Source organism: Cajanus cajan, chromosome 8, assembly GCF_000230855.2.
Source record: "Cajanus cajan strain Asha chromosome 8, NIPB_CcT2T_4, whole genome shotgun sequence".
Taxonomy (NCBI): domain Eukaryota; kingdom Viridiplantae; phylum Streptophyta; class Magnoliopsida; order Fabales; family Fabaceae; genus Cajanus; species Cajanus cajan.
The window spans coordinates 27,558,213-27,584,676 of record NC_138524.1 but is presented as its reverse complement, the minus strand read 5'-3'; the positions used below and the strand labels follow the sequence as shown (position 1 = coordinate 27,584,676).

At 38.1% G+C, this 26,464-nt stretch overlaps 1 protein-coding gene and 1 pseudogene across 1 annotated transcript in view; one reads left to right on the top strand and one right to left on the bottom strand.

Moving 5' to 3' along the window:
- The window catches only part of ABO6 (DEA(D/H)-box RNA helicase family protein), a 41,592-nt gene that overhangs the window by 4,618 nt on the left and 10,510 nt on the right, over positions 1-26,464 (top strand). Inside the window, exons 7-12 of the mRNA XM_020375542.3 lie at positions 113-272; positions 378-508; positions 2,033-2,203; positions 4,095-4,367; positions 20,424-20,618; positions 21,759-21,962. Of these exons, the coding sequence (XP_020231131.1) occupies positions 113-272; positions 378-508; positions 2,033-2,203; positions 4,095-4,367; positions 20,424-20,618; positions 21,759-21,962 (1,134 nt within the window). The remainder of the gene's footprint in view (positions 1-112; positions 273-377; positions 509-2,032; positions 2,204-4,094; positions 4,368-20,423; positions 20,619-21,758; positions 21,963-26,464) is intronic.
- Positions 7,619-8,540, bottom strand: LOC145950637 (secreted RxLR effector protein 161 pseudogene; annotated as a pseudogene).

Here is a 26,464-nt window from a genome sequence, read left to right as displayed (position 1 = left end):
TTATTCTTGAAAATAAAAGATACATAAACTACTTTTCTGCTTTTCAATGGGATTTTAAAATTGGGAATATTTTTGTTCTTGCTGCTATACCACAACAGAGGTTTTTTGATAGGTTGGCTTCAAAGTTCGATTAGAAGGAATGAAAGGAAAAAACACCCATCTGCTGTTTTGTACCAGTGGTATATTACTTAGAAGGTTGTTGAGTGATCGAAACCTGAATGGTATAACTCATGTTTTTGTGGATGAAATTCATGAAAGAGGCATGAATGAAGGTAGATTCATAACTGACAATCTAACATCAGTTAATAGTTTATATAATGCTAAAGAAGTATCTAAGAAGACTTATGCTTTCCATTGTTGGTTTTTTCTCTTTCTAGACTTCTTACTGATTGTGTTAAAGGATCTGCTTCCACGTCGTCGGGATTTAAGATTGGTTTTAATGAGTGCCACCTTGAATGCTGAGCTCTTCTCAAAGTATTTTGGAGGTTCTCCTACATTTCATATTCCGGTAAGACAGTCCACTAGTTTTTAGTTAAGCATTTATTTTTGTTGATAATGGAACTTCAATTATTCTGAAAGTTAAATGCCTATATGACTCTATGCAATTAAATGTGCTTTAGTGTTGAAATTCAAGTTGTTGTATGCCAATTTAAATTATTGTGTGCATGGGATGGTGGTGAGTTGGAAGGTAGGGTAGTGATTGGGTGGATGAGTGTGTACATGCAATTGTATGTCCAAATCTGTGCTTGTCTTTAATGCATTTAAGACATTTTTTAAGCTTCTATACCGTTTTATATTCCATTCTCAATGCAAGGCTTATTGAGTGTGTGTCAAGGCTTAGTTGGTAACATAATTGTCAAACTCAAAATTCATAAGTTGTAATTCCAAATGTGTGCATATAGCCTACTATTAGTTCAGCCTGAGTGCACTATCCCTCATTTGTGGAAAAACTGGATATCAGACCTTAATTTTGATGTGCAATCTATTGGGAAGGACAGTAAAATGTTTTCCGGTAACATCCTTCCCTCAGCCTTAGTTGTATCTCAGAAAAACAAGAAAGAACAGTTATATGCCAATTAAATTGCATATATGCCATATATAGTGAGCAAGTGGGTCTGAAGCCGTTGTTTCAGAAGAATGAAAATAGAGCCACTGAATAGGGTATGTAGAGTTATTGAGTGATTGCATGAAGCTGGTTTCAGAAGAATGAAAACAAAGCAATATAATAAATAATCAAATAGTCTGCATTTCATAATTTGGCATTTTGTAATTCATAGTGCACCTTCAGTTCCTTTTCTTTTTAATAATTTAAGCTTCTTGACTTTTCAACTTCTCTGATGGTAATTGGTGAAAGAAAAGGGTAAAAATTAACAAATTGTTGAATATTGAGATCTGTATCACTAGTATTGAATTACTCCAGTGCTTGCATTTATTGCATGATTCAAAGCCGTTTGTGATTCTTCATCATGTGGTACTAATCAATGTCTTGTTGAATTTTATTTGTCCTAAATATCTATGATATTTAGGAGGTCAAAAATATCTCTAAATATCTTTAGATATTTGTTTCTCTATTTCCTTATTATTGTCATTCCTTTTTAAGCATAGTCATATACCTTATAAAAAGGGGATTTGTGAATGTACAAAAAATGCAATTAATATACTACAGATATGGCCAAAATAGAGTATATAAGGCTTGGTACGTAGATAATATGGTGGGTGACCCTTTTTAATGGATTTAGAATAGACTCTGATGCCATTTTACAATTTGGGTTGGAATGTAATTTAATCTTATAAAATTGGCTTGTGAGAGTTACTCCCATTTATATACTCTAATTTTCCTAATAGTATTGAACTTGGCGATACATACCATTTTAATAGCCAGTCCATTTTAAAATTTAGGATGCATGATGCTCATTTATAACTTTTTCTGATAAATTAGTGTGACTAAATCTTTTGTTGCAAGCTTCTTTTACCATTTTTGCAATGTTATTTGTAAAACAAGGTGATTTGGGTTCTTTTGTTCCTTGCCCAGGGTTTCACCTATCCAGTTAGAGCTCACTTTTTAGAAGATGTTTTGGAAATGACTGGATATAAATTGACTTCCTTCAACCAAATTGATGATTATGGTCAAGAGAAAATGTGGAAGACACAAAAGCAACTTGCACCACGGAAGAGGAAAAACCAGATCACTGCCCTTGTTGAGGTATGTGTTAAAAAATTGACCTTAATATTTACATATAAGTTTAATTAACACTTAAGAACATATCTTCATGAATTGCAGTGTTTTTGTGCAATCATGGAAGTTGCTTATGCTTGGTCTAAAAATGTATGTGGGAATTGGGAAAAGACCTATTTAATATTGAAAATGCTGCACAGGTTCTGAAGATGCATTATTACTAATTTAACTGGACTAGAGTCACATATAAATAAGATAGAAATATAGGTATGTTCACCTCCTTGAGCCAATATCAAAGTGACATGAGGATGGGAGGGAATGGTGGGTCTTCATAAAGTAGGAAAAGCTCATGATAGTCCCAATTTCCTCCAGTTCCTCTCACTTTTCCTTTCTCTCCCCCCACCCAACCAATAAAAGGTTTTTAAGGATCAAATTACAATGTATAGGACTTGAGCATGGTAGTTGAATTGAGATACAAATAATGTATCGGAAAGCTTATTTTTTGAATCGTGAATCGAATTGTATTGTGAATCGTAAGATTCATGATCAATAAAACATAATGTATATATATGCATACAAGATATATAAAAGCACTCTAAGCACATTTTAACATAAAGAAACAGAAAAAATGAAGTCATACATAAATATATAATAACATATAAACTTCAATACAAACAAAGATACAATTATACAAATAATAACAGTCTCAAAGCCAAAAGAAATGACTGCACAGTTCAACAACAAAGCCTCCAAAAAAACCATTTTGTTGTTGCTAAATATATGCATATACCACTGTTTGCTACTCTAATTCAGCAATATAGCCACCCAAAAAAATATTAGTGTTGTTGCTGCATAAACTCAGCAACAAGTGGTGCTACTGCCACACAAATTCTGCCACACAAATTCAGTCATACAGCCTTAAAAAATAAATACAAAATGCCCTATCCAAGATCATTCATCATCCCCAACAAGTGAAGGAATGGACCACACAACAAGAAGGGAAGCCCTTACCCTTGGACCACAATGAACAGCAACCCAAACAAACCAGAGAACTTGAACGAAGCAAATGGACCACAAAAAGTAAAACCCACTAAGTGGGTCATGTACAGGGAGTATAAGCGGCATTTTCTATCTCACTTTTGTTTAAAAAAAAAAAAACATTTTTTTAGGGTTTTTAGAACCGGGTTGTGCATAACCCGACCCGGTTTCGGACGTGACCCGCTACTTCCAGAATCGTGCGATTTCTTCTTGAATCGCAATTTTCCGATTCGCAACACGATACAAACGATTCGAACACGATTCGTGATCAAAAATGAGTCAACGTCCGATTCGAATCGTGGAGCCTTGGAATCGTATCGTATCGTACGATACGAATCGCGAATCTTGCAATACTTACTACCATGGACTTGAGTCCTAATTGAGAAGTATGGGATTTTGGTGTGGGATTTAAAAACCCTTGGACTCTTCAACTACAGTGACTACCTTTTGTATTGTAGTTCTTCCAAGGTTCTTGTCAAAATCCCATTCTTACATGAGTTTAAATACAATGGAGCATCAACTTACTCTTCATCTATATTTTGGTGTATTCGGCCAAGGGCAGGGAAGGAAATGAACAAATGGAATAAAGATTAATGAAGGAAGAAAGAAATTGTTTATCCTCTCAATTATGGCATATTTGGGTGCCAAAACAAATTGTTTATCCTCAATCTTGGCCACCAATATTTTTGATTACAGCAGTGATGGTAAAGTGTTTATATTTTTTAATTACATCTAAGTTTAACTTCTAGTGTTGCTGAAAGAATTTAGATTCTCTTGTTTGACCTGAAATAGATATTCCTTGCTTGCCATAGAAGCTAAAACTGAATTCTGTTGAAGTGCATTATGTTGGGAAGATTGAATTTCTTACTTTCATGATCAGGATGCTCTTTCTAAATCAAGCTTTGAGAACTATAGCTCCAGGGCACGTGATTCACTAGCATCTTGGACACCTGACTGCATAGGGTTTAATCTCATTGAGGCTGTTCTATGCCATATATGTCGGAAGGAACGACCGGGTGCTGTCTTAGTATTTATGACTGGGTGGGAGGATATAAGCTCTTTAAGAGATCAGCTTAAAGCACATCCTCTTTTAGGAGATCCCAATAGGGTTTTGCTTCTAACGTGTCATGGTTCAATGGCAACATCAGAACAGGTTGGTTGTTTCCCTAGCTGATTCCTCGAAGTGTTATATTTCATCATCATCATGTACTCCTAAACCTTTATTCTTTCTCTGTGTGATATATATTTCTGATTAACCCATCATGTCTTTTTGTTGGCAACAAATTGAATTAATTCATTTAATTAGGTTATTTTCTTTTTTTTTTGAAATTTAATTTTATAATGTAATAATCAATTTGATTGTTGCTTTAAAATGCTTGTTGTAAATTCAATGATAAATAATCTGTTGGTGTAGTTCGAAAAGACAAATAACTTATTTTCTTTTCTTGACAGTCATAAGTTTTTCAGTTTTGCCTGTTTACATGGCATTCTCTATGGAGAACATAGGGTGCTGTTTGTTCCATCTGTTTTAAAAAAAAAATGCAGAAATATATGTATGATAATTTACAATCATCATATAAAATAAAGAAACTTGAAATTGGCAGAAAAAAATAAAGGAAACTAGAGAATTTCAAATTGATTAAAATTTAGTAGCATCTTGTAATGCAAGTTTTTATGGCCTATGATATTTCCGAGATGTTACTTTTGATGTGTAATAATTTTGATGGATAGTAGGATGCTGGTGGGTTTTGGTGGTATCTGTTAGTTGTTTTTTTTTTGTTAGTAACTGAAGAATAGAACATTGAGAAAAAAAACTTGTGAGACAAAAATACAATAGATTGGAATACTAAAAAGCTCGAGTGTTATTCTATTACTTAGCTTCACACAGACACAGACACAGCTAAAGCAGAGGAAAAGATAAAAACAGTCTTTTTTACAAGACAGATAATAATACAATATAAATATATTAATCTAACAGAAAAGAATAATATTATTGGTAGAACCAAAAAATTTACAGAGCCAAGCAGTATCTCTTCCAAGTGCTCTATTCCCCCTTACAGCCAATTTGTAGGAACCAAAGAGCAGAAAAACTGAGAGGAGAAGAATGATATTATTGGTTAAACAAAAAATATACAGAGGAAAGGAGAGAAATCTCTCCTTCAAGGGTTTCCCCTTTAGAAAGGATTTTTCCTTTCGCACAAACTATCAAATTCATAGAATTAATCCCTCTAATCTAATTTCTCCCTATTTCTAACCAATCCCTTTCAACTAACTAATGGTCTAATTGACTAACTTCTGCCTTTATTCAGGTCTCATGTATCCAAATAGTTTTTGGAAAGGGAAAAAATATTTTATTGAAGAGAAAAGAGAAAAGTACATTAGGGGGAGGATGGATTGGAAGAAAGCAGCAAGGATAAACAAATATGCATCTAGTTGTCATTTTGTATTTTGTCATATAATATACATATTAGAATTTAGAAGATTTTAATTTCTAGGTTCAAAATATTTTTGGGGATACCTTCTCTCAAGAATTAGGGTAGAAAAAGGTTATTCCCCTTTTTTTTTAATTATTATTTCTTATGCTGAGAATACATCATTCATATATACAAGGCTGGAAAGTTAATTTAGGAAATACAATAATAGCACATATGCAATCAGATCCCTATGATTCAGGGATGTTTCCGTTATACGCTTTAATTGTAATTTGCTAAATAAGGAAATAATAAAATACTGTTGCTGACACTCCCCCTCAAACTGGTGAATAGGTATTTTCCATTCCGAGCTTGGAAACACTTGGAAAAAGAGAATGATTTATTATTATCATTCATACATATTACATTCTCCTTACACTTATTTGTAACAATCCAATCTTCCAAAATAAGGAAATAAGGAAAAAAATATGCTAGAAAATAAAATAGAAGATTTTACAAATATTTGCTCTAATTAGGAAGATTTTCCTCTAATTACAACACTCCCCCTCAAGTTGGTAAATGGATATCAATTATTCCCAACTTGCCTACAAGATCTTGAAATCTACCCTGAGGGAGCCCTTTTGTAAAAATATCTGCTATCTGAAGTTCTGTAGGAACATGAGTTGTAATCACAAAGCCTCTGTCTAGATTATCTTTGATGAAGTGTCTGTCAATCTCAATGTGTTTGGTCCTGTCATGTTGTACTGGATTATGGGAAATGCTCATGACAAACTTATTGTCATAGTATAGTTGCACGAGGTTGTCCACCTTGACTTTAAGGTCATCCAAAATAATTTTCATCCAGAGTCCTTCACACTATTGGAGTATATCTTTACTCCTTCGCATTGTATTATTTTTATTCTTGTATTAGTTTGTTACCTGTTGGTTAATTTTATGTTTTTTCTGGTTTGGTTACCTGTTCAATAGGTCAATGTATCTATAGCTTCCTTTGAAGCTATCGATACATATAAATAGACAAGTTGTAATGTTAATCAGTTAGTGAAAACATAATACCTTTCTCCACTGAATTGCTTCCGCTCAATCTCTCTTCTCCTTTCTCACGACTCTCTCATCACAATTCTTTCTGTTACTTAATACACACGTTCCTTGAGTAAGGGCTTGAAATTCAGCTTCTGCACTAGAACGAGATACTGTATCTTGCTTTTTGCTCCTCCACGTTACCAAACTATCTCCAAGAAACATACAATACTCATAAGTAGATTTTCTATCAGTGATAGAACCTGCATAGTCAGCATCAGTATATATTTTCATAGTCAACGTGTATTCCCTTTTAAACAATAGCCCCTTTCCTGGACTTGACTTCAAGTACTGGAGAATTTTATAAACTGGTTGCATGTGTCTCTCTCTTGGGTCATGCATAAATTGGCTCACTACACTAATTGCATAAGCAATGTCTGGTCTTGTGTGTGATAGATAAATCAATTTTCCTACCAATCTCTGATATTGGGCCTTCTCTACAGGAGTACTTTCTTCACTTCCAATTCTATGATTCTGTTCTATAGGAACTGTTGAGGTTCTACATCCCAACTTTCCTGTTTCTTTGAGGATATCAAGTACATATTTTCTTTGGGAGATGAAAATTCCGTTCTTGGAGTAAGCAATCTCTATTCCAAGAAAGTACTTGAGTTTTCCTAGGTCTTTCATTTCAAATTGGGTTGCCAATTTTTCTTTTAATGCCAATCTTTCTGTTTCATCATCTCCTACAATAATCATATCATCCACATAGACAAGCAGTAGAGTGAGTTTACCTGTAGAAGAGTGCTTTATTAATAGAGTATGATCTCCTTGGCTTTGTCTGTATCCCAAGGAAACCATTACTTTTGTAAATCTTCCAAACCATGCTCTAGGAGATTGCTTAAGACTATATAATGCTTTCTTTAGAAGGTGTTGAGAGTAATGGTGAATGGAGAGAACATATTCCTTGTGTATTGCAAAGCACAAGATGTGTTTAAATACAAAGTAGTGGGCCTAGGCCCATAAGATAAAAACTATAAGATAAAATTATATCTAACACTCCCCCTCAAGCTGGTGTATATAGATCATATGCACCAAGCTTGTTACAAATATAATCAATCCTAGGACCCCGTAATGATTTGGTGAAGACATCTGCCAACTGATCAGTAGAGTTAACAAACTGAGTAGTAATGTCCCCAGATAAAATCTTCTCACGAATGAAGTGACAATCTATCTCAATGTGTTTGGTCCTCTCGTGAAATACTGGATTTGAGGCAATATGAAGGGCAGCTTGGTTATCACATATGAGAGTCATCTGTGTAACTTCGCCAAATCTCAGTTCTTTAAGCAACTGTTTGAGCCAAATAAGCTCACACGTAGCAGAGGCCATGGCACGGTATTCTGCTTCTGCACTAGATCTTGCCACTACATTCTGCTTCTTACTTTTCCACGAAATCAAGTTATCGCCAATAAAGACACAATAACCTGAGGTGGATCTCCTGTCAGAGGGAGAGTCTGCCCAATCTGCATCTGAGTATCCCACAACTTGGGTATGATTGTTGTAGCCATATAATAAACCTTTTCCTGGAGCACCTTTGATATACTTCAGAATGCGGATGACTGCATTCCAATGTCCTGCACATGGAGAATTGAGAAATTGACTCACCACACTAACCGCAAAAGAGATGTCAGGACGAGTTACTGTGAGATAATTCAATTTCCCAACCAGTCTTCTGTATCTCTCGGGATCTGAGAAAGGCTCCCCCTGACTCGGTAGAAGTTTGGTATTAGGATCCATAGGTGTATCAACGGGCTTGGAATTCATTAGCCCAGTTTCCTCTAAAATATCCAATGCATACTTTCTTTGAGATATTACAATTCCATCTATAGATTGCGCTACCTCAATCCCCAAGAAATACCGAAGTTTACCAAGGTCTTTTGTCTGAAAGTGATGGCAAAGATGTTGTTTTATCTGAGAAATGCCATGATGATCACTACCGGTAAGAACAATATCATCAACATACACTATCAAGTAGATACACCCAGCAGGGGAATGTTGATAAAATACCGAATGATCAGCTTCGCTTCGAGTCATACCAAACTGTTGGACTACAGTACTGAATCTACCAAACCATGCCCTTGGAGACTGCTTAAGACCATAAAGTGATTTGCGGAGACGACATACCAAACCGGAAGACTCCTCCTGAGCAACAAACCCAGGAGGTTGCTCCATATAAATTTCCTCAAGCAAATCCCCATGAAGAAAGGCATTTTTAACATCCAGTTGATAGAGAGGCCAACGGCGAAGAGCAGCCATGGCTAAGAATAATCTGACAGAGGTCATCTTGGCAACAGGGGAGAAAGTGTCACCATAGTCTAATCCAAAAATTTGAGTATAACCTTTGGCGACCAAACGAGCTTTGAGTCGATCAATGGTGCCATCAGGACCAACCTTGACTGTGAAGATCCATCGACATCCAACCACAGACTTCCCAGGAGGCAAAGAAACAAGATCCCAAGTACCATTGTTCTGAAGAGCACACAGTTCATCAAGCATGGCTTGTCTCCAACCAGGGTGGGCCAAGGCATCACCTACATTTTTAGGAATAGACACAGAGGAAAGAGAAGAGAGACAAGTATATTGGGAGGGGGATAACCGGTGATAACTCAGAGTAATATAATGAGGGGAAGAATTACGAGTAGAACGATTACCTTTCCGGAGGGCAATAGGGAGGTCAGACTCAAGTGGTGGGGCCGGAGGAGACGAAGGAGGTGGCACCGAAGTAGAGTCGGGTGGGAGTCCAATGGGAAGGCTAGAGCGTTGCCGACGATGATAAACTTGAAGTGGAGGCGGAGGCGGAGGCGGAGGCGGAGGTGTGGGGTCGGGTGACATAGCAGACACAGGAGGAGTATAAAAAATAAGAGGTAAGGGTGAAGGGGCAATGACAGGTGTAGGAGAAGAGGAAGAAGATGAAAAGTAGAGGGAAGACTCAAGAAAGGTGACATCAGCTGAAATTAAGTAGCGACGAAGGGAGGGTGAGAAACATTTATACCCTTTTTGAGACCTAGGATACCCTAAAAAGACACATTTGTGAGACCGAGCGGATAGTTTGTCAAGACCAGGACTGTGATTATGGACAAAACATGTAGATCCAAAGACGCGAGGTGGTAGAGGGTGGAGAGGTTGAGTGGGAAATAAAATAGAGTGAGGTATTTGGTTGTTGAGGACAGTAGATGGCATTCGATTGATGAGGTAGCAAGCAGTGAGGACAGCATCACCCCAAAAAGGTTGAGGAACGTTACCATGAAGTAAGAGGGTGCGAGTGGTCTCAATTAGGTGTCTATTTTTACGCTCAGCCACCCCATTTTGTTGAGGGGTATATGCACAAGAAGTCTGATGAAGAATGCCATGGGAAGCCATGAAGGCTTTAAAGGAGTGAGAGAGGTATTCACGAGCATTATCACTACGAAAAGTACGAATAGAAACACCAAATTGAGTTTGAATTTCATTATAAAAGGATTGAAATATGGAAAATAATTCGGAACGAGATTTCATTAAAAATAACCAAGTACATCGAGAGTAATCATCAATAAAAGTGACAAAATATTGAAATCCTAAAGTGGACTTGACCCGACTCGGCCCCCAAATATCAGAATGAACTAAAGCAAAAGGAGACAACGCTCGGTTGGGGACACTCGGAGAAAAAGAACTACGACTATGTTTGCCTAATTGACACGACTCACACGACAAATGAGACAACTTAGACAGACGTGGTACAAGTTGTTGAAGCTTGGCAAGGCTAGGATGACCTAATTGAGCATGGATGAGGGAAGGGGAATCTGCCACCAAACCAACAGGAGCAGAGGTGCGTAGGTGATAAAGGCCATGAGACTCACATCCAGTGCCAATCATCCGTCCCGAACTCCGGTCCTGTAAGAAAACAGAATCTTTAGTAAAAGAGATAAGACAATCAAGAGAGCGAGTAAGACGACTAAGGGATAATAGATTAAAGGGAGACTCTGGGACATAAAGGACATTGTCAATGGAGAGAGAAGGAGAAAGGTGGACAGTACCAACACCATGAGATGTGGCGCGAGAACCATTAGCCATAGTGATAGAGGGTAAAGAAGCAGAGGTAGAAAGAGATGAGAAAAGAGACCGATTACCAGAAATATGATCGGTTGCACCAGAATCTAGGACCCAAGGGCCAAGAGAGGTGGAGTGAGTGAGACCAACAAACGAAGGACCTGTGTGCGCAACAGAAGCAGTGGAATTGGAAGCTTGACGTTCTTCATACCATTTAAGGAAGTCATTGAAGAGAGCTGGGGGCCCAGAGCCAGAACTATCAGAGGGGGTAGCACCAGATGCAGTAGAGACAGGAGAGGCAGTGTGGGCAACAACAGTAGTAGGGCAAGGGGGACGACCATGTAAGACATAGCAACGGTCAATTGTGTGGCCCAGTTTGTGACAGTGATCACACTTGGGACGATTTTTGCCCGGTTTGCGAGAACGCTGACGATCATCACATTGAGAAACCAAAGCAGAGGAGTCGCTAGTGGGAGCTGAAGAAGGTATGTCAGGGGAAAACTTGCAGGGCACACGCAACAGAGTGGACCAAGCCGAGTTCAAGGTAGGCACGGTCGGAGATCCCAAAATCTGATCACGAATGGAAGAGTACTCATCAGGAAGCCCATACAATGCCATCAACATAAAGAATGTTTGGCGTTGCTCTAGTTCCTTGGCAGGAGTGTCAGCAGGAGGCAAAAGTTCATTGAAGTCATGTAGGAGGCCATGCACTTTGCCCAAATACTCAGCCATGGAGCCATCAAGACGTCGTGGGGAGATGATATTCTGGAGGTTTTGACACACACCATAGAGACGTTGAGTATCATTGGTGTATAACACTCGGGCTTGTTCCCATACATCAACACATGTTTCATGGGCACGAAAAATTTGCTATAAGGAGGGATGAATAGTCGACTTAAGGACACTACAAATTTGAGCGTCAATTTTCAACCAACGAGGACGATCCTTCTCATCAAGAGAAGCAGCTGTTTGGGTAAGGTGAGCAACATAATCCTGTCCCTTAAGCCAAAGTTTGATATCCGAAGCCCAAGTATCATAATTGGTGCCATCTAACTTGTCAATGGAAAGAGGGATATTGACATAATTAGTGAAAATAGCAGAGTCAGGCTGATCAGCGGAAGAGGAAGCCATAGATGCTGTAACAGGAGAGAGAAACAACAACAGGAGAGAGAAAAACGGCCCGAGAAGGAAGAGATCCGGGACAAACGATGGCTGATCACAAAACAAATCACAGATCTAGGTAGAGGGGGTTTGGGCGAGTCCGGCGCCGGTTATCGCCGCCGGAAAAGTCGCCGGACGCGCCGCCACGCGCGGCGGCCGACAGAGAGGAGAGAGAAACTGCGCGAGCACGGAACCGGCGCGTGGGGGCGCGTGCGGCCTCCGTTTGCCACGCGACTGGCGGCGTTGGGTTCGCCGGAGGAAGGCGAGTTGGGTGGGGGGGTCGCCGGCCGGAAAGGCGGCGGCGGCGACGGCAGACGGCGGCGGCAGCGAAGAAAAAACCCTAAAAAATATAGGAAAAAATTGCCGGAAGGAGACACAACAGGGTGGGTAGCTGGAAAACGGAATGAGACACGTTCTCCGGGCACCGATGAACAGTGGGTCCACCGGGAGGTCAAGGATTAGGCTCTAGATACCATGTTGAGAGTAATGGTGAATGGAGAGAACATATTCCTTGTGTATTGCAAAGCACAAGATGTGTTTAAATACAAAGTAGTGGGCCTAGGCCCATAAGATAAAAACTATAAGATAAAAACTATAAGATAAAATTATATCTAACAGAAGGCATACCTTGTTTCTTTTATTTTGCACTTCAAAACCTGGAGGAATCTCCATGTACACTTCCTCTTCCAGATCTCCATGAAGAAAGACATTCTTCACATCCAATTGGTGTAAGTCCCAACCAAAATGAGCAGCCAAAGCGAGAACAACTCGAACTGTATTCATCTTTGCCACTGGGGCAAATGTCTCCTCATAGTCAATCCCATAAGTTTGGGTATAGCCCTTTGCCACCAATCTAGCTTTATATCTTTCTATTGTCCCATCTGCCTTATGTTTTACTGTGAATATCCATCTACACCCTACTGCCTTCTTGTCTCTTGGCTTATCAACAATCTCCCAAGTTGAATTTCTTTCTAATGCATTCATCTCTTCTTTCATGGCTTGAGTCCAATGTTCAATTTTCATGGTCTCCTTGATTGAGGTAGGAATTTCTGTGACATTAATGGTAGCAATAAAGCTTCTGTGCTTATCAGAGAGATTGTTTGTGCAAACATATTAAGAAATAGGATATTTAGCACATGACCTTCTTTCCTTTCTCAATGCAATGGGTAAATCTTCAGTAATACATACCTCCTCAGTGTTATCTTCAAAGATCCTCACCTCCGGGTTAGACAATTCTTCTTGCTCTAGAGTCGAAGTGGGTTGTTTTCTTCTTTCATATTTTTTTCCAAAAAATTTGTCTTCTTCCTCTTCTTCCTCACTGTGGACCATGGTAGCTTCATTACTTAGATCTTGGGCACCCTGTAAAGACAAATATGGTAATGACAAGAAGGAGAGCTCCTCCATTTCAAGTGCTTTCTCCCCCTGAAGTGGATGACTGACATAAAAGGCTTATGTTTCATGAAAGGTGACATCCATGGTGATAAAGACACGACGACTCTGAGGATGATAACATTTGTATCCTTTTTTATTAGAAGGATACCCAATAAAGACACATTTAAGAGCTTTAGGATCTAATTTGCTACGATTAGGATGATGAGAGTGAACAAAAACAGTACATCCAAAGACTCGATTAGGTAGACTTGATACTAGAGGGGAAGAAGGAACAAAAGGCAATAGAGACTCTATAGGACTAATGCCATTTAAGATATGAGGGGGTAACTTGTTAATGAGATATGTGACAGTTAACACAGCTTCTCCCCAGTAGGTTTTGGGAACAAACATTTGGAAAAGAAGAGTTCTAGCTACTTCAAGAAGATGACGATTCTTTCTTTCTGCAAACCCCATTTTGTTGGGGAGTGTTTACACATGTTAGTTCATGAACAATACCATTATGAGACAAAAGATTGAGAAATTCATGATTTACATATTCAGTACCATTATCATACATGATTCTTTTGATATTCTTTCCAAATTGATTTTGGACAAGACAGAAAAAATTAACAAAAATTTGAGAAACTTCTGATTTATTTTTCATAAGGTATGTCCATGTGACACGGGTACAATCGTCAATAAAAGTAACGAACCATTTTGCTCCAGAAATAGATTCTACGATAGGTCCTCAAACATCAGAGTGAATTAAATCAAATGGAGAAGTACTCTTAATATTGCTAATAGGATAAGAAGCACAATGATGTTTTGATAATTGACAAATATCACAATTAAAAGACTCAATAGACTCCCTAGTAAACAAATGAGGAAACAAGGATTTGATAAGATTGAATGAAGGATGCCCAAGCCTTTTATGATGTAGCCATATTTGGGAATTTGCCCATGTCTCCGATATAGCTTGTTGACTTATGATCTTTGTTTTGTTTTGGTCATTAGACTCCAACAGATACAACTCACTCTGATCCTTAGCAGTTAAAATCGTCTTCCCCGTAGCAAGGTCCTGAAAAACACAATGAGTTGAGAAAAATGTTACTGAACAATTTAAATCTTTTGTGAGCTTTTGCACAGAGATAAAATTATTGACTAGTTGTGGAACATGTAAAACATTCTTTAATACAATAGATGATTCCAAAATTATATTCCCAGAGCCGCATATGGGTACACCTTGACCATTTGCAACTTTAATAAGTTGTTCTCTATTCCTTTTAATATATGATTTGAAGATCATACGAAAAAGTGTCATGTGATCAGTTGCACCTAAATCAAGAATTCAAATACCTTGAGACACAGGACCCACAGTATGGAGAGAACTCTTACCTTTCATGGACAGAGTACATGGTCCAGAGGGTTTACTTATTGATTCAATCATTGCTTTTAAACGATCTAGTTCCTTTTTAAAAGCTTTCATGTCAAGATCTGATGGTGGTGATATAATGGATTGATTCGGCGACTTTGTCTGTGACGACAACGATGAGTGGGCTACACCGGAAAAGGAGCAAAAAACTCAGATCTACTAGAATCTAGGCCAAATGGGACGTCACCAACCCGTGGAATGGACTTAGGAGGCTCCGGCGACCGGTTATGTGATAGCGGCGACGAGTGGGTCTCACCGGAGCTAGGCGCGTGGGCTACACGCGTCGACGATAGTGGTGGCGCGTGACGAAATTTTTCATAGAACGACTTCTGGCATTGTGTTCGCCGGAGTGGGGCGCACCTGTTTGCCCTATCAACAACCCCCAAAGGATATGGTAGCAGCCATGGTGGTCGGACAGTGGCGGCGGTGACTAGTGACTAATGTTGCAACGAAAACATAGCTCCCAAGATCGGGAGCTCTAATACCAACTTGGAAAAAGAGAATGATTTTATTATTATCATTCATACATATTACATTCTCCTTACACCTATTTGTAACAATCCAATCTTCCAAAATAAGGAAATAAGAAAAAAATATGCTAGAAAATAAAATAGAAGATTATATAAATATTTGCTCTAATTAGGAAGATTTTCCTCTAATTACAACAGAAACAATCTCTTCAAAGTCGTTGCTATTTAGCCCCTTTGTTAAAAAATCTGCGAGGTTGTCTTGTGAGGAGACATATGGGGTGCAGATTAGGCCACTATCTAATTTTTCTTTTATGAAATCTCTGTCAACATCAATATGTTTGGTTCTATCATGTTGTACTGGGTTATGGGCTATGCTAATAGCAAATTTATTGTCACAATAAAGTCTTATTGGTTCATCTCGCTTTATTCTCAAGTCTTCCAAGATGATCTTTAGCCACAGTAGCTCACAAATCCCTTGTGCCATTGCCCTGAACTTTGCTTCAGCACTGGATCTAGCTACCACACTTTGTTTTTTACTCTTCCAAGTCACAAGATTGCCACCAAGGAAAGTGCAATATCCCGTAGTTGACCTCCTATCCACAATTGACCCTGCATAGTCAGCATCTGTATATGCTTCAAGACTTACATTCCCATTCCATTGAACAAAATTCCCCTGCCAGGGGTTCCTTTCAAATATTGCACAATTCTTAGTGCAGCCTGTAAATGGATCTCCTTTGGTTGGTGCATGAATTGGTTGACTAGACTCACAACAAATGCAACATCAGGTGTAGTGTGTGATAAATATATGAGTTTGCCAACTAGTCTTTGGTACATTTCCTTGTCAACTGCAATATCTTCTACGTTTCCTAACTTCAGATTTGGATCAATTGGTGTACTTGCAGGCTTGCATGCTATCTTACCAGTTTCTTTTAACAAATGAGTAATGTATTTCTGTTGGGATATGTAAATACCCTTTTTAGAATGGGCCACTTCAATCCCCAAAAAATACTCCAATTTTCCCAAGGTCTTAATTTCAAATTCCTTGGCTAGATGTTGGCCTAGCAGTTGTTGCTCCTCTTCATCATCACCTATCACTATAATATCATCCATATTCTCCCCCTACCTTAGAGTGTTTAACGAATAGTGTGTGGTCTCCTTGGCTTTGTTTGAAGCCCAAACTGATCATAACTTTAGTAAACCTTCCAAACCACGCTAGTGGTGATTGTTTTAGCCCATACAATGCCTTTTTCAGCTTGCAAACAGTGGTGGCAAGAGTCTTCCCATCGTATCCAGGGGGCAATTTTATGTAAATCTCTTCTTTAAGTTCTCCATGAAGAAAGGCATTTTTTACATCAAATTGTTGCAAGTTCCAACCATAATTAGCCACTAGGGATAATATCACCCTAACTGTATTCATTTTTGCAATTGGAGCAAATGTTTCCAAGTAATCCACTCCATAAGTTTGAGTGAATCCCTTGGCTACTAACCTTGCCGTGTACCTTTCAATGGATCCATCAGCCTTGTATTTTATAGTATACGTCCACTTGCATCCTACTGGTTTTTTTCCATTTGGTAGAGTAACCAATTCCCAAGTACTATTCTTTTCTAGCACTTCCATTTCTAAGTCCATGGCTTGTTTCCATTTCCTGTCAGTCAAAGCCTCAGATAGGAAGGTAGGTATTGTTGTAGTGTTTAGGCTTGTAAGGAAGGCTTTATGAGTAGGTGAGAAGTGTTTAAATGATAGATAATTGGCTAGAGGGTATCGTGGCTTGTTGGTACATTTTTTAGTCTCTTTCCTAAGGGCAATTGGGATGTCTAGGTCCTCATAAAGTGGTGGTGAATTGGATTCGAGTTCCTGTGTAATTGAGAAATCAGATATTGATTCACTAGAGCTTACAGGATTAGGAGAAGTTACCTCATTTAATGTTGGGTTGGATTCTTGGACATGGACAGATTCTGGAATGGCCTTTGCCTTCCTTATATAAACAAGATTTTTCCCAAATCTTACATTAGCCCCAAGTTGAGTGAATTTAGTGGGTTCGATGGATTGAGCCTCTTTCTCAGGGTCTGTTTCACTTTTAGTCCCTACTTGTGGTCCGAGACTAAACTTAGGGAGCATCAGAGGAGGATCATCTTCCTTTCTTATAGTCTCCCCCCTAAGATGATCTTGGTGGAAATAACTTTCTTGCTCAAGAAAAGCGACATCTCTGGACACAATTTTTTTTTGGATGGTGGGTGATAGCATTTATATCCCTTTTGTGTGGATGAGTATCCTATAAAGACACATTTTAAGGCTCTAGGATCAAGTTTTCCTCTATCACTACTATGGACATGGACAAATGATACACACCCAAATATTCTTGGAACAAGTTTATTGGATGTTGCCACATTAGGATAGAAAGAGGACAAAACCTCCATAGGACTTTTTGAGGCTAGAACACTAGAAGGTAGTCTATTAATTAGATAACATGTGGTAAGAACAACCTCCCCCCAAAACCATTTAGGAACCTTATGTTGAAAAAGAAGAGCCCGAGTTTGGTCTAGTAAGTGTCCATTTTTTCTCTCAACAATCCCATTTTGCTGAGGTGTTTTGACACATGACGATTCATGAATGATACACTCTTTTTGGCAAAAAGAATTAAGTCCATGATTAAAGTAAACTTAGGCATTATCAGATCTAATCCTCTTAATGCTAGCACCAAACTGATTTTGTACCATTGAGAAAAAGTGTTGAACCACAGAGTTGACTTCAGACTTTTGTTTTAGTAAGAAAACCCATGTAACCCGAGTACAATCATTTATAAAAGTAAGAAACCAACGGGCACCAGATACATTTGGGATGTTTGAGGGACCCTATACGTCAATATGAATTAAATAGAAGGGAGAAGTGCTCATTTTATTACTAATTGGAAAAGGCACACACTTGTGTTTAGCAAGTTCACACACTTCACAATGAAGACTCTCCACATCTAATTTGTTAAAAAGGGAAGGGAATAGCAATTTTATGACTCTAAAGGAAGGATGTCCAAGACAACAGTGATGTAGGAGCACCTGCTCCCTGTTGTTCTTTATTGAATCAGAGAAAAAAAAGGTTGCTGTTGTTGTGTAGGTTTGGGGGCAGATTTAGGTTGTCCAAATAGTAGAGGCCATTCCATTCTCTAGCATGTCTAATCGTCCTCCCCGAGTGCTTGTCCTGCAGTATACAAACATTGTCATAAAAAATAACATTACATGATAGGTCTTTTATGAGATTTTTTATGGTAATCAGACTGACAGACAGTTTGGGAATATGAAGGACATTTTTTAGGGTTATGGATGGGCTTATTTGAACTTCTCCATGTCTTGCTGGAGTGATGAGAGTGCCATATGTTGTGGATATTTTCTTATTACTAGGGCAAGGGGAGTAAGAGGAGAAATGTTTAGATAAGGGTGTCATGTGGTCATTGGCCCTAGAATCCAGTATCCGATATTGGTTATAGGATGTATCTGAAGCATTGAACCCAAAAGAAAAGGAAGCATACCTAAATATGCCAAAGAACAAGTACTTGATGGCTTATCCAATTTGTTGAGGAATGATCTCATCTTCTCTATTTCATCCTGATTGAGTGGAATCAATTTTCCTTTGTTTTCTTCACTAGTTCCAGAAGCTATGTGTGCTTGTCCTCTCTTTCTTGTGTTGTCTCCTCTTTTTCCCCACTCTTTGTCTTGGCTTTGGGGGCCCCAATCTTTACTAGATGACTTTCCATGCAACTTCCAACATTTCTCATGAGTGTGACAAGGCTTGTTGCAATATGTACACCACACTCCTTCACCTTTGTTCTCCATGTTGATTATTCCCCCCTTTTTCTGGTTAACCATCATGGCTGAATTTTCCATAGGTGGAGTTTCTAGCATTAATCCCGTTCTACTTTCTTCACTTATGACCATAGCCACTACTTCATTAATTGCTGGAACTTTTTATTTTCCAAGGATCTGGACTCTCACCTGATCAAAATCAGAGTTAAGCCCCACCAAGAAGTCATAGACTCTATCCTGCTCAATATACTCTGAGCATTGCTGAATCTGTTGAGCACTTGGCTTTTATAACCCTGTAATGGTCTAACTCCATCCACAATGATTTGAGTTGATTGGCGTACTCTGTAATAGTTTTGTTTCCTTGTTTTGCAGCCACAGTCTTCACCTTCATGTCATATATTTGAGTGGCATCTTTAGCTTTGGTGTAAGTCTGCTCTATGGCATTCCAAATCTCCTTGGCAGAATTAAGAAACATGCAAGTATCACTGGTTTCTGGGATCATTGACATGGCCATGCCATGATCATAAAGTCCTCTTCATCCCATTTTGTAAATTTGGGATCTTCCTCTTTAAGGGCATCACCAATCAAGTGGCTAGCTTTCCCTTTACCTTTCAAAATAGTACGAACAAGTTGCGACCATTTCAAGTAATTCTTCCCATTCAATATGTAGGTAGTGTGGAGGCTCTGAAGCTCTCCATGGGTTTGGAAGTTATTATCCCCTATTTCAGTTGTTGTGTTAACTGGTTCCACTATGGCTGCAGTAGTATTGTAAATCACGACAACAATGAAGATTGCCTTCAAAGGAATGATCAACAACAATGAAGGCTGCTGTCTAGGGTTTTGGGATGATCAACAACAATGAAGGTTGTTCTCTAGGGTTTTTGGATGATCGACAGCAATGAAGGCTGTCATCTAGGGTTTTGGTTTGTGTAGTCAGAGGTGGCTCCTAGAATTTGAGAGCTCTGATGCCATCTCAAGAATTAGGGTAGAAAAAGTTATTCCCCTTTCTTTATTATTATTTCTTATGCTGATAATACATCAGTCATATATACAAGGGTGGAAAGTTAATTTAGGAAATACAATAATAGCACATCATATGCAATCAGATCCCTATGATTCAGGGATGTTTCCCTTATATGCTTTAATTGTAATTTGCTTAAAAAGGAAATAATAAAATACTATTGCTGATACCTTCTCTACCCGTCTCATTATTCATTCTCTTGCTCTCTTATTAAAAGATTCTTTTTTCATAAACCTTTTTTTCTTATTATAAAATAGTACCACAATTAAAATTTTCCTTCGCTAATATTGAGTTCTAAAATTTATTTTCATGTTCTATTTCTAAGAGCTTATTACTGATAATTGATTATCTCTTTTTCCTGTTACTTAATTTGATTCTTTCTGTATTTCAATGAATTATTTATTTTTTTGCTTTATATTTTTGTAGAAACTCATATTTGAGAAGCCACCTCCAAATATAAGGAAAGTGATACTTGCTACAAATATGGCCGAGGCAAGTATTACAATCAATGACATAGTTTTTGTGGTTGATTGCGGAAAAGCAAAAGAAACAACTTATGATGCTTTGAATAACACCCCGTGTCTTCTTCCTTCCTGGATATCACAAGCATCTGCACGGCAGGCATGTATCCATGTTTCCTAAGCCTTCACTATATTCGCTTTTAACTTTTGTAGTCTTCTCACAGCTTCTGATGCACCATCCCCTATTTTATATACTTTTGTACTGTCCTGGATTTATTTGATATTTTTCTTTCTCTCTGATAAATGTAGATATATTGTCAAATTTAATAAAAATATAGGCTTTGGTGGAGGGAGAAAATATGTAGAACAGATGGGAGAGTGAAGAGTGACTGTAGAAGAGGTTTCAAAATAACACTTGAAAACAAGATGTCCACTTCCATGTCTGCCATAAACTTCCTTGCACCATGGCAATGGTAGCTGAAAAATGGATAAAATAAGCGTGGAAACTGCCAGGAAACATTACAAATTCGGTGGTGAAAGGTGGTGGGCATTAGAAGTGCACAACAATTCCATTATAGTGGCCATAACCGATTTTTAACAACACTGTTTGATGGGGTTTCCCTTGTAGATATATGTAGGAGATTGCAAGCTTTATTTAATTGACAGTTTTTTTTTTTTTCTTTTGTAAAGAGGATCTCATATCCAGCTAACTCTTTGTAATCTTCATCTACCAGTCTTCACGAATTTCACAAGACGAGGCTTTCTTTTCTCAGTTTTTTATGCTTCCAAATGAGAAAAAAATTGTCTTCTAAATTTTCATTGTGATTTTTTCCCCTCAATTTTCTTTACTTTCTTTTTCTTTTCATCTACATTAAATTAGAGAAACCCTAAAGTCTTATTTTTGGTGCTTCTGCAGCAATACATGTAGCTATTTTTGGTCAACCCACTTCTTCCCTTTAGCCAGAACCCCCCCCCCCCCCCCCCAAAAAAAATTTTCTGGAACTTCAACTAGAGTCTTCAGGTTTAATGTGTTTGCTAACACAAGTTGGTTTTAAGAGCAGAAATAAAGGGTTTTTAATGAAAGTGCTGTCTTTTTCAACATCATGGGATTGGCTTAAACATGTAAAAGTCAAATTAAGCTCTTATTCTTAAGTTTCTTTAGGTCTTTAAGCTTATACTTTAATATATATGTTGCTGTTACCTTCAACAGATTTTGTTGCTGCTTTATGTTACATTCTTGTTTTATGTTATCCAAACATGCAACTAATTGTCTTGTTTCTGTTGTCCCCTTTGGTTGCAGAGAAGGGGTAGGGCTGGCCGTGTGCAGCCAGGAGAATGTTACCACCTTTACCCCAAATGTGTTTATGAAGCCTTTTCTGAGTATCAACTTCCCGAACTGCTGAGAACACCATTGAACTCTCTTTGTTTGCAAATAAAAAGTTTGCAGGTTGAGAGCATAGGAGAGTTCTTATCAGCAGCTTTACAGGCACCAGAGCCACGGGCCGTGAGTACCATTTCCCTTTAGTTGCATGTTTGTATTGAATGAAATTTATATCTTAGGAACTATTATCGTTTAGTAATGGTCAAAGAATGATTAGTGAGTGAGTAATAACTTCTTGACCAGATTGACCACTCAAGTGGTTAATTATTCATAAATGGTAAATAATTTTACCAAATTCCTTTCTTAAAAATTATTGAAAAATTGTAAATTGTATCTGCTATCTGTATATTTTAATGATAACTTCTGTCACTGTCAGAGCATTGCATATAAGTAGAAGTTTGGATATAGCAATCCCCAGATGCTCTTAACCTCATTTGAATTGAGCTTCCTTCTTAAGCATTGTTGAGAGAGAAAATAGAGATACACAAGATCCTGAAATCGTGTTTAAATGACACCTCAGAGATATGTTTATATAAACTTATTTCATTTAATACACATGAATAAAGGGTATTTTATTTTCATAAATAAGATCTTATATTGGTATGTGCCCATAACTATATATAATAATTACTAATTATTACGTTGTGATTCTCGACACTTCCCCTCCCCTCAAGCTGGGGCATATAAATCACATGCACCAAGCTTGTTAGTTGTTACACATATACTTAATTCATGGACTCCTCAAGGATTTAATAAGAACATTTGCTAGTTGATCACCGGAGTCATCAAAGCTAGTTTTAATTTCTCCTTACTTGATCTTCTCCCTAAGTAGACCTCAATATGTTTGGTCCTCAGCCTTGCATGAAACACATGATTAGATGCAATATGCGAGACAACTTGATTATCACTTATAAGTGTCATTTGTGTAGACTCTTCAAAGTTTAGTTCTTTGAACAATTGTTTCAGCCATGAGTTCACAAGTTATTAATCCCTTTCCCTTGTATTTTTCCTTCGCACTAGATCTTGCTACCACATTTTGCTTTATACTCTTCTAGGATATTATATTTCTTCCAACCAACACACAATGCTCATAGGTTGTTCACCTATCACTGCCATTGGGTAAACCAACCCAATCAGTATTTGAGTAACCAACTATCTGATAATGTCCTTTGTCTTCAAAGATGAGGCCTTTGCTTGGAGCGCTTTTGATCTATTTTAATATTTGAATCACTACATTCCAATGATCTTGACAAGGACAGTTTAGGAATTGACTTACCAAACTTATTGCAAAAGCAATGTTTGGATGAGTGACAATGATATAATTTAGCTTTCCAACCAACCTTTTGTTCTTCCTAGGATTGATAAGGGCTCCCCCAAATTAGGTAGTATTTTGACATTAGGATCCATGGGAGTGCCCGCTAGGTTGGCAATCATCAGGTCAATTATATTTCCTCTGAGATATCACTAGCCCTTCTTTGGATTGAGCAACTTTAACACCTAGAAAACATTAAAGCTTACCTCGTTGGAGTATTTAAGTACTTGATTCCCCCCCTTAACCACTAGCTTTTAAGGGAGGGTTCCCCAAGTGCATGGATGTTTGTCAGTTGGGATTAGAGCTGGTTGATGTCCTCAAAAGGGCTAGCTATGGAGGGTCTAACTTGAAAGGCTGAGTGAAGTGTTGCAAAATGTTAGTCACCAAGATGTTGACTCTTAAGGGCGGTGCTATGATAGAGATTTGGGTATTATGGAGAACCTAGATACTCTGTGGAGTGTTTAAGTTCTTGTTTGACCCCCTTAACAACTAGCTTTTAAGGAGAGGGGGGGGGGTGGTGGTTCCTTAAGTGCTTTGGTGCTTATCACTACCACCCTAGTTTTATATTTGATAGATCTAAAACTGGGAAGTTAAGTATCATTTGCACTATCATAAGATTGTTGTTCATATGACTTTCTCATCTAGCTAGCAATTTTTGAATAGTTAGTACCTTTTATATTTTAAAACCTAAGGGTCTTTTTGGGGTAGGGATGGCAAAATGGGCCGTGGCCCGCGGGCCGACCTGCGGGCCTGCCAATTTTTGGCGGGCTGGGCCCATCATTTCAGCCCGCCAACCTGCCAAGCCTGCCAAGCCGGCAGGCCAAATAGCGGACTCGCCTGTCCCAGCCCGCCAACCCGCATAGGTGATTTAGTGATTGGGCTTTAATATAAATAATAGGCTTTATATAAAAAAAAAAAATCAGGCCCAACATGTAAAGAGATTAGTAGAGTCCGTTTCAGCCAAATCCCTAAATGCTAAATCAATTCCATTCCAGCCACCAAAGAGCACCTTCGCTTTCTGCTTGGCTTCGTCCAGAACAAGGAGGCATTGCGCGTGCGTGTAGGTGTAGAAATATATATTCTCTTTCTCTTTTGTTGAAGAAGGATTCCAAGTTCCAACTCTTCACTGCTATGAGGAGTGTGGCTTTAATGATTCTTTTTTTTATAATTTTTTTTCTATTTTTTTTATTTGAACATAAAATATATATTTTTTTCCATTTTTTTGCAAATTATTTTTTGGGTATGCGGGCTGGCCCGCCGGCCCGCCAACCCATCCTTAGGCGGGGCGGGCCAGCATTTTCAACCCGTTTTTCATTGGCGGGCCAGCCCGGCCTGGCCCGTTTTTGGCGGGCCATTGGCGGGGCGGGCCAAAATGGGGCGGGCTGGCCCGTTTTGCCACCCATAGTTTGGGGTGTGTTTTAATTTTTTGTTTCAAAAACTTTAAAAACCACAACTAGATTGTAGTTTTAGTTTTCTTTTTACTTGTTAGTTTTAAAATAAACCCACTTTGAAAACTTCTTATCATATTACAATTAGTTTAAGGGTGTGTTATGTGGTGGTGGCAATGCTGCAGGTAGAAGTATTAGTGGTGGTGGCAGTGGCTATGGTGATGTCGGTGTTGGTGGTAATTGATAGTAGTGGTGGCGATGAAATTGTAGGTGGTGATGTTGATAGCGACAATGATGTGGTGACAAATGACAATGTTACTAGTGGCAGTGATGATGACGAAGTTTGTAGTGATGGTAGTAGTGGTGATATCAATGGTGGTGGTGGTTATTGGAGTATATCTTTACTCCTTAAAATTGTACTAGATATATTAATGTATAGAGTTATTATTTCAGTCAGTTAGTTTCTGTATTTTCTGTTTTAGCTTAATTACCTGTTCAACAGGTCAATGTTTCTATAGCTTCCCTTGAAGCTATTGAAACATATAAATAGACAATTGTATTACTGATTAATTACTGAAAATACAATTTACTCTTCTCTGTTAATTCTGCTCCCTCTCTCTCACTCTCTCCCTCTCTAATTTTTAAGTCTCTCACAATTCTAATAGTGGTGGTGTTGGTAATAGAGGAGGTAGAGGAGGTGGCGGTGCCAATGTGGGTGGTGGCAGCAGTGGCTATGGTGGTGGTGGTGGTGGCGGTGCCAATGGTTGTGGTGCCAATGATAGTGTTGGTGCTAGTGGTGGTGGTGAAAGGGTCATTGTCAAATGTGTAGTGAGTTAGTTTGTTAAAAACTAAACCAAATTTACAAATCCTTTTTTCTTGGTTTTGAAAATAAATGTAAAAATGTTTTGAAATTGAGTTAAAAGCCTTTTAAGCTCTAATTTTGCAAAACAAGTTTTGTTTTGAAATTAAATTTGAAAACCATCCAAAAACTCAACCCCCCAAAATTGGCCCTAATTTTTTTAATATGTTGATTTAAATTATTATCAAATTCATCCACTTAAACTTGCTTTAGATTCAAAATGTAGAAATATATGTAGCTAACATGATTTTATTTTTGTACTAATTTGTGCTGGTGCTTGATCTCTATTTCCTTTTATGACTTTTTTGATTGTTCTTTAGATCTACTTTTTTTTGGCAGACCTTATTTGTAAGTGAAGGGGCATTTTGAATCCTAAAATTTCTGTACAACAATAAAACCTTTATATATCTAATATCTATTGGGAAAAACCTAAGTCCCATATTTGCTAGTATTATAGCCAAAATAAAGTATATAAGTGGGGATTATACTCATCTTACAAGCCGATTTTGTCGGGTTAAGTTAGATCTTAAGTCCTGATTCTAAAATGGCATCAAAGCCTATTTTAGATCCACTCTTGGACCACCTGCATTTGCCATAGTCTAGGCCAGTAGCCTAGGATGTGGGGGGGGGGGGGGGGGGAGTGTTGGAAAGCAGCCTTAATTACGGTCACCCCTAGCCCGCCTTAGTTGTGGCCTCTTAAAGGGCTGTAATTGCAACCTCAATGGTGATGGTTTAGTCTCACATTGATTAAAAATATGACTAACACTTGAAAAGGAGAATAATTTTATTATTATTATTCATACATATTACATTTTCCTTATACCTATTTGTAACAATCTAATCTTCTAAAATAAGGAAATAAGGAAAAATATTCTGAAAAATATCCTAGAAGATTCTATAGATATTTTCTCTAATTAGGAAGATGTTTTCTCTAATTACAACACTCCCCCTCAAGTTGGTAAATGAATATCAATCATTCCCAACTTGCCTACAAGATCTTGAAATCTACCCGGAGGGAGCCCTTTTGTAAAAATATCTGCTATCTGAAGTTCTGTAGGAACATGAG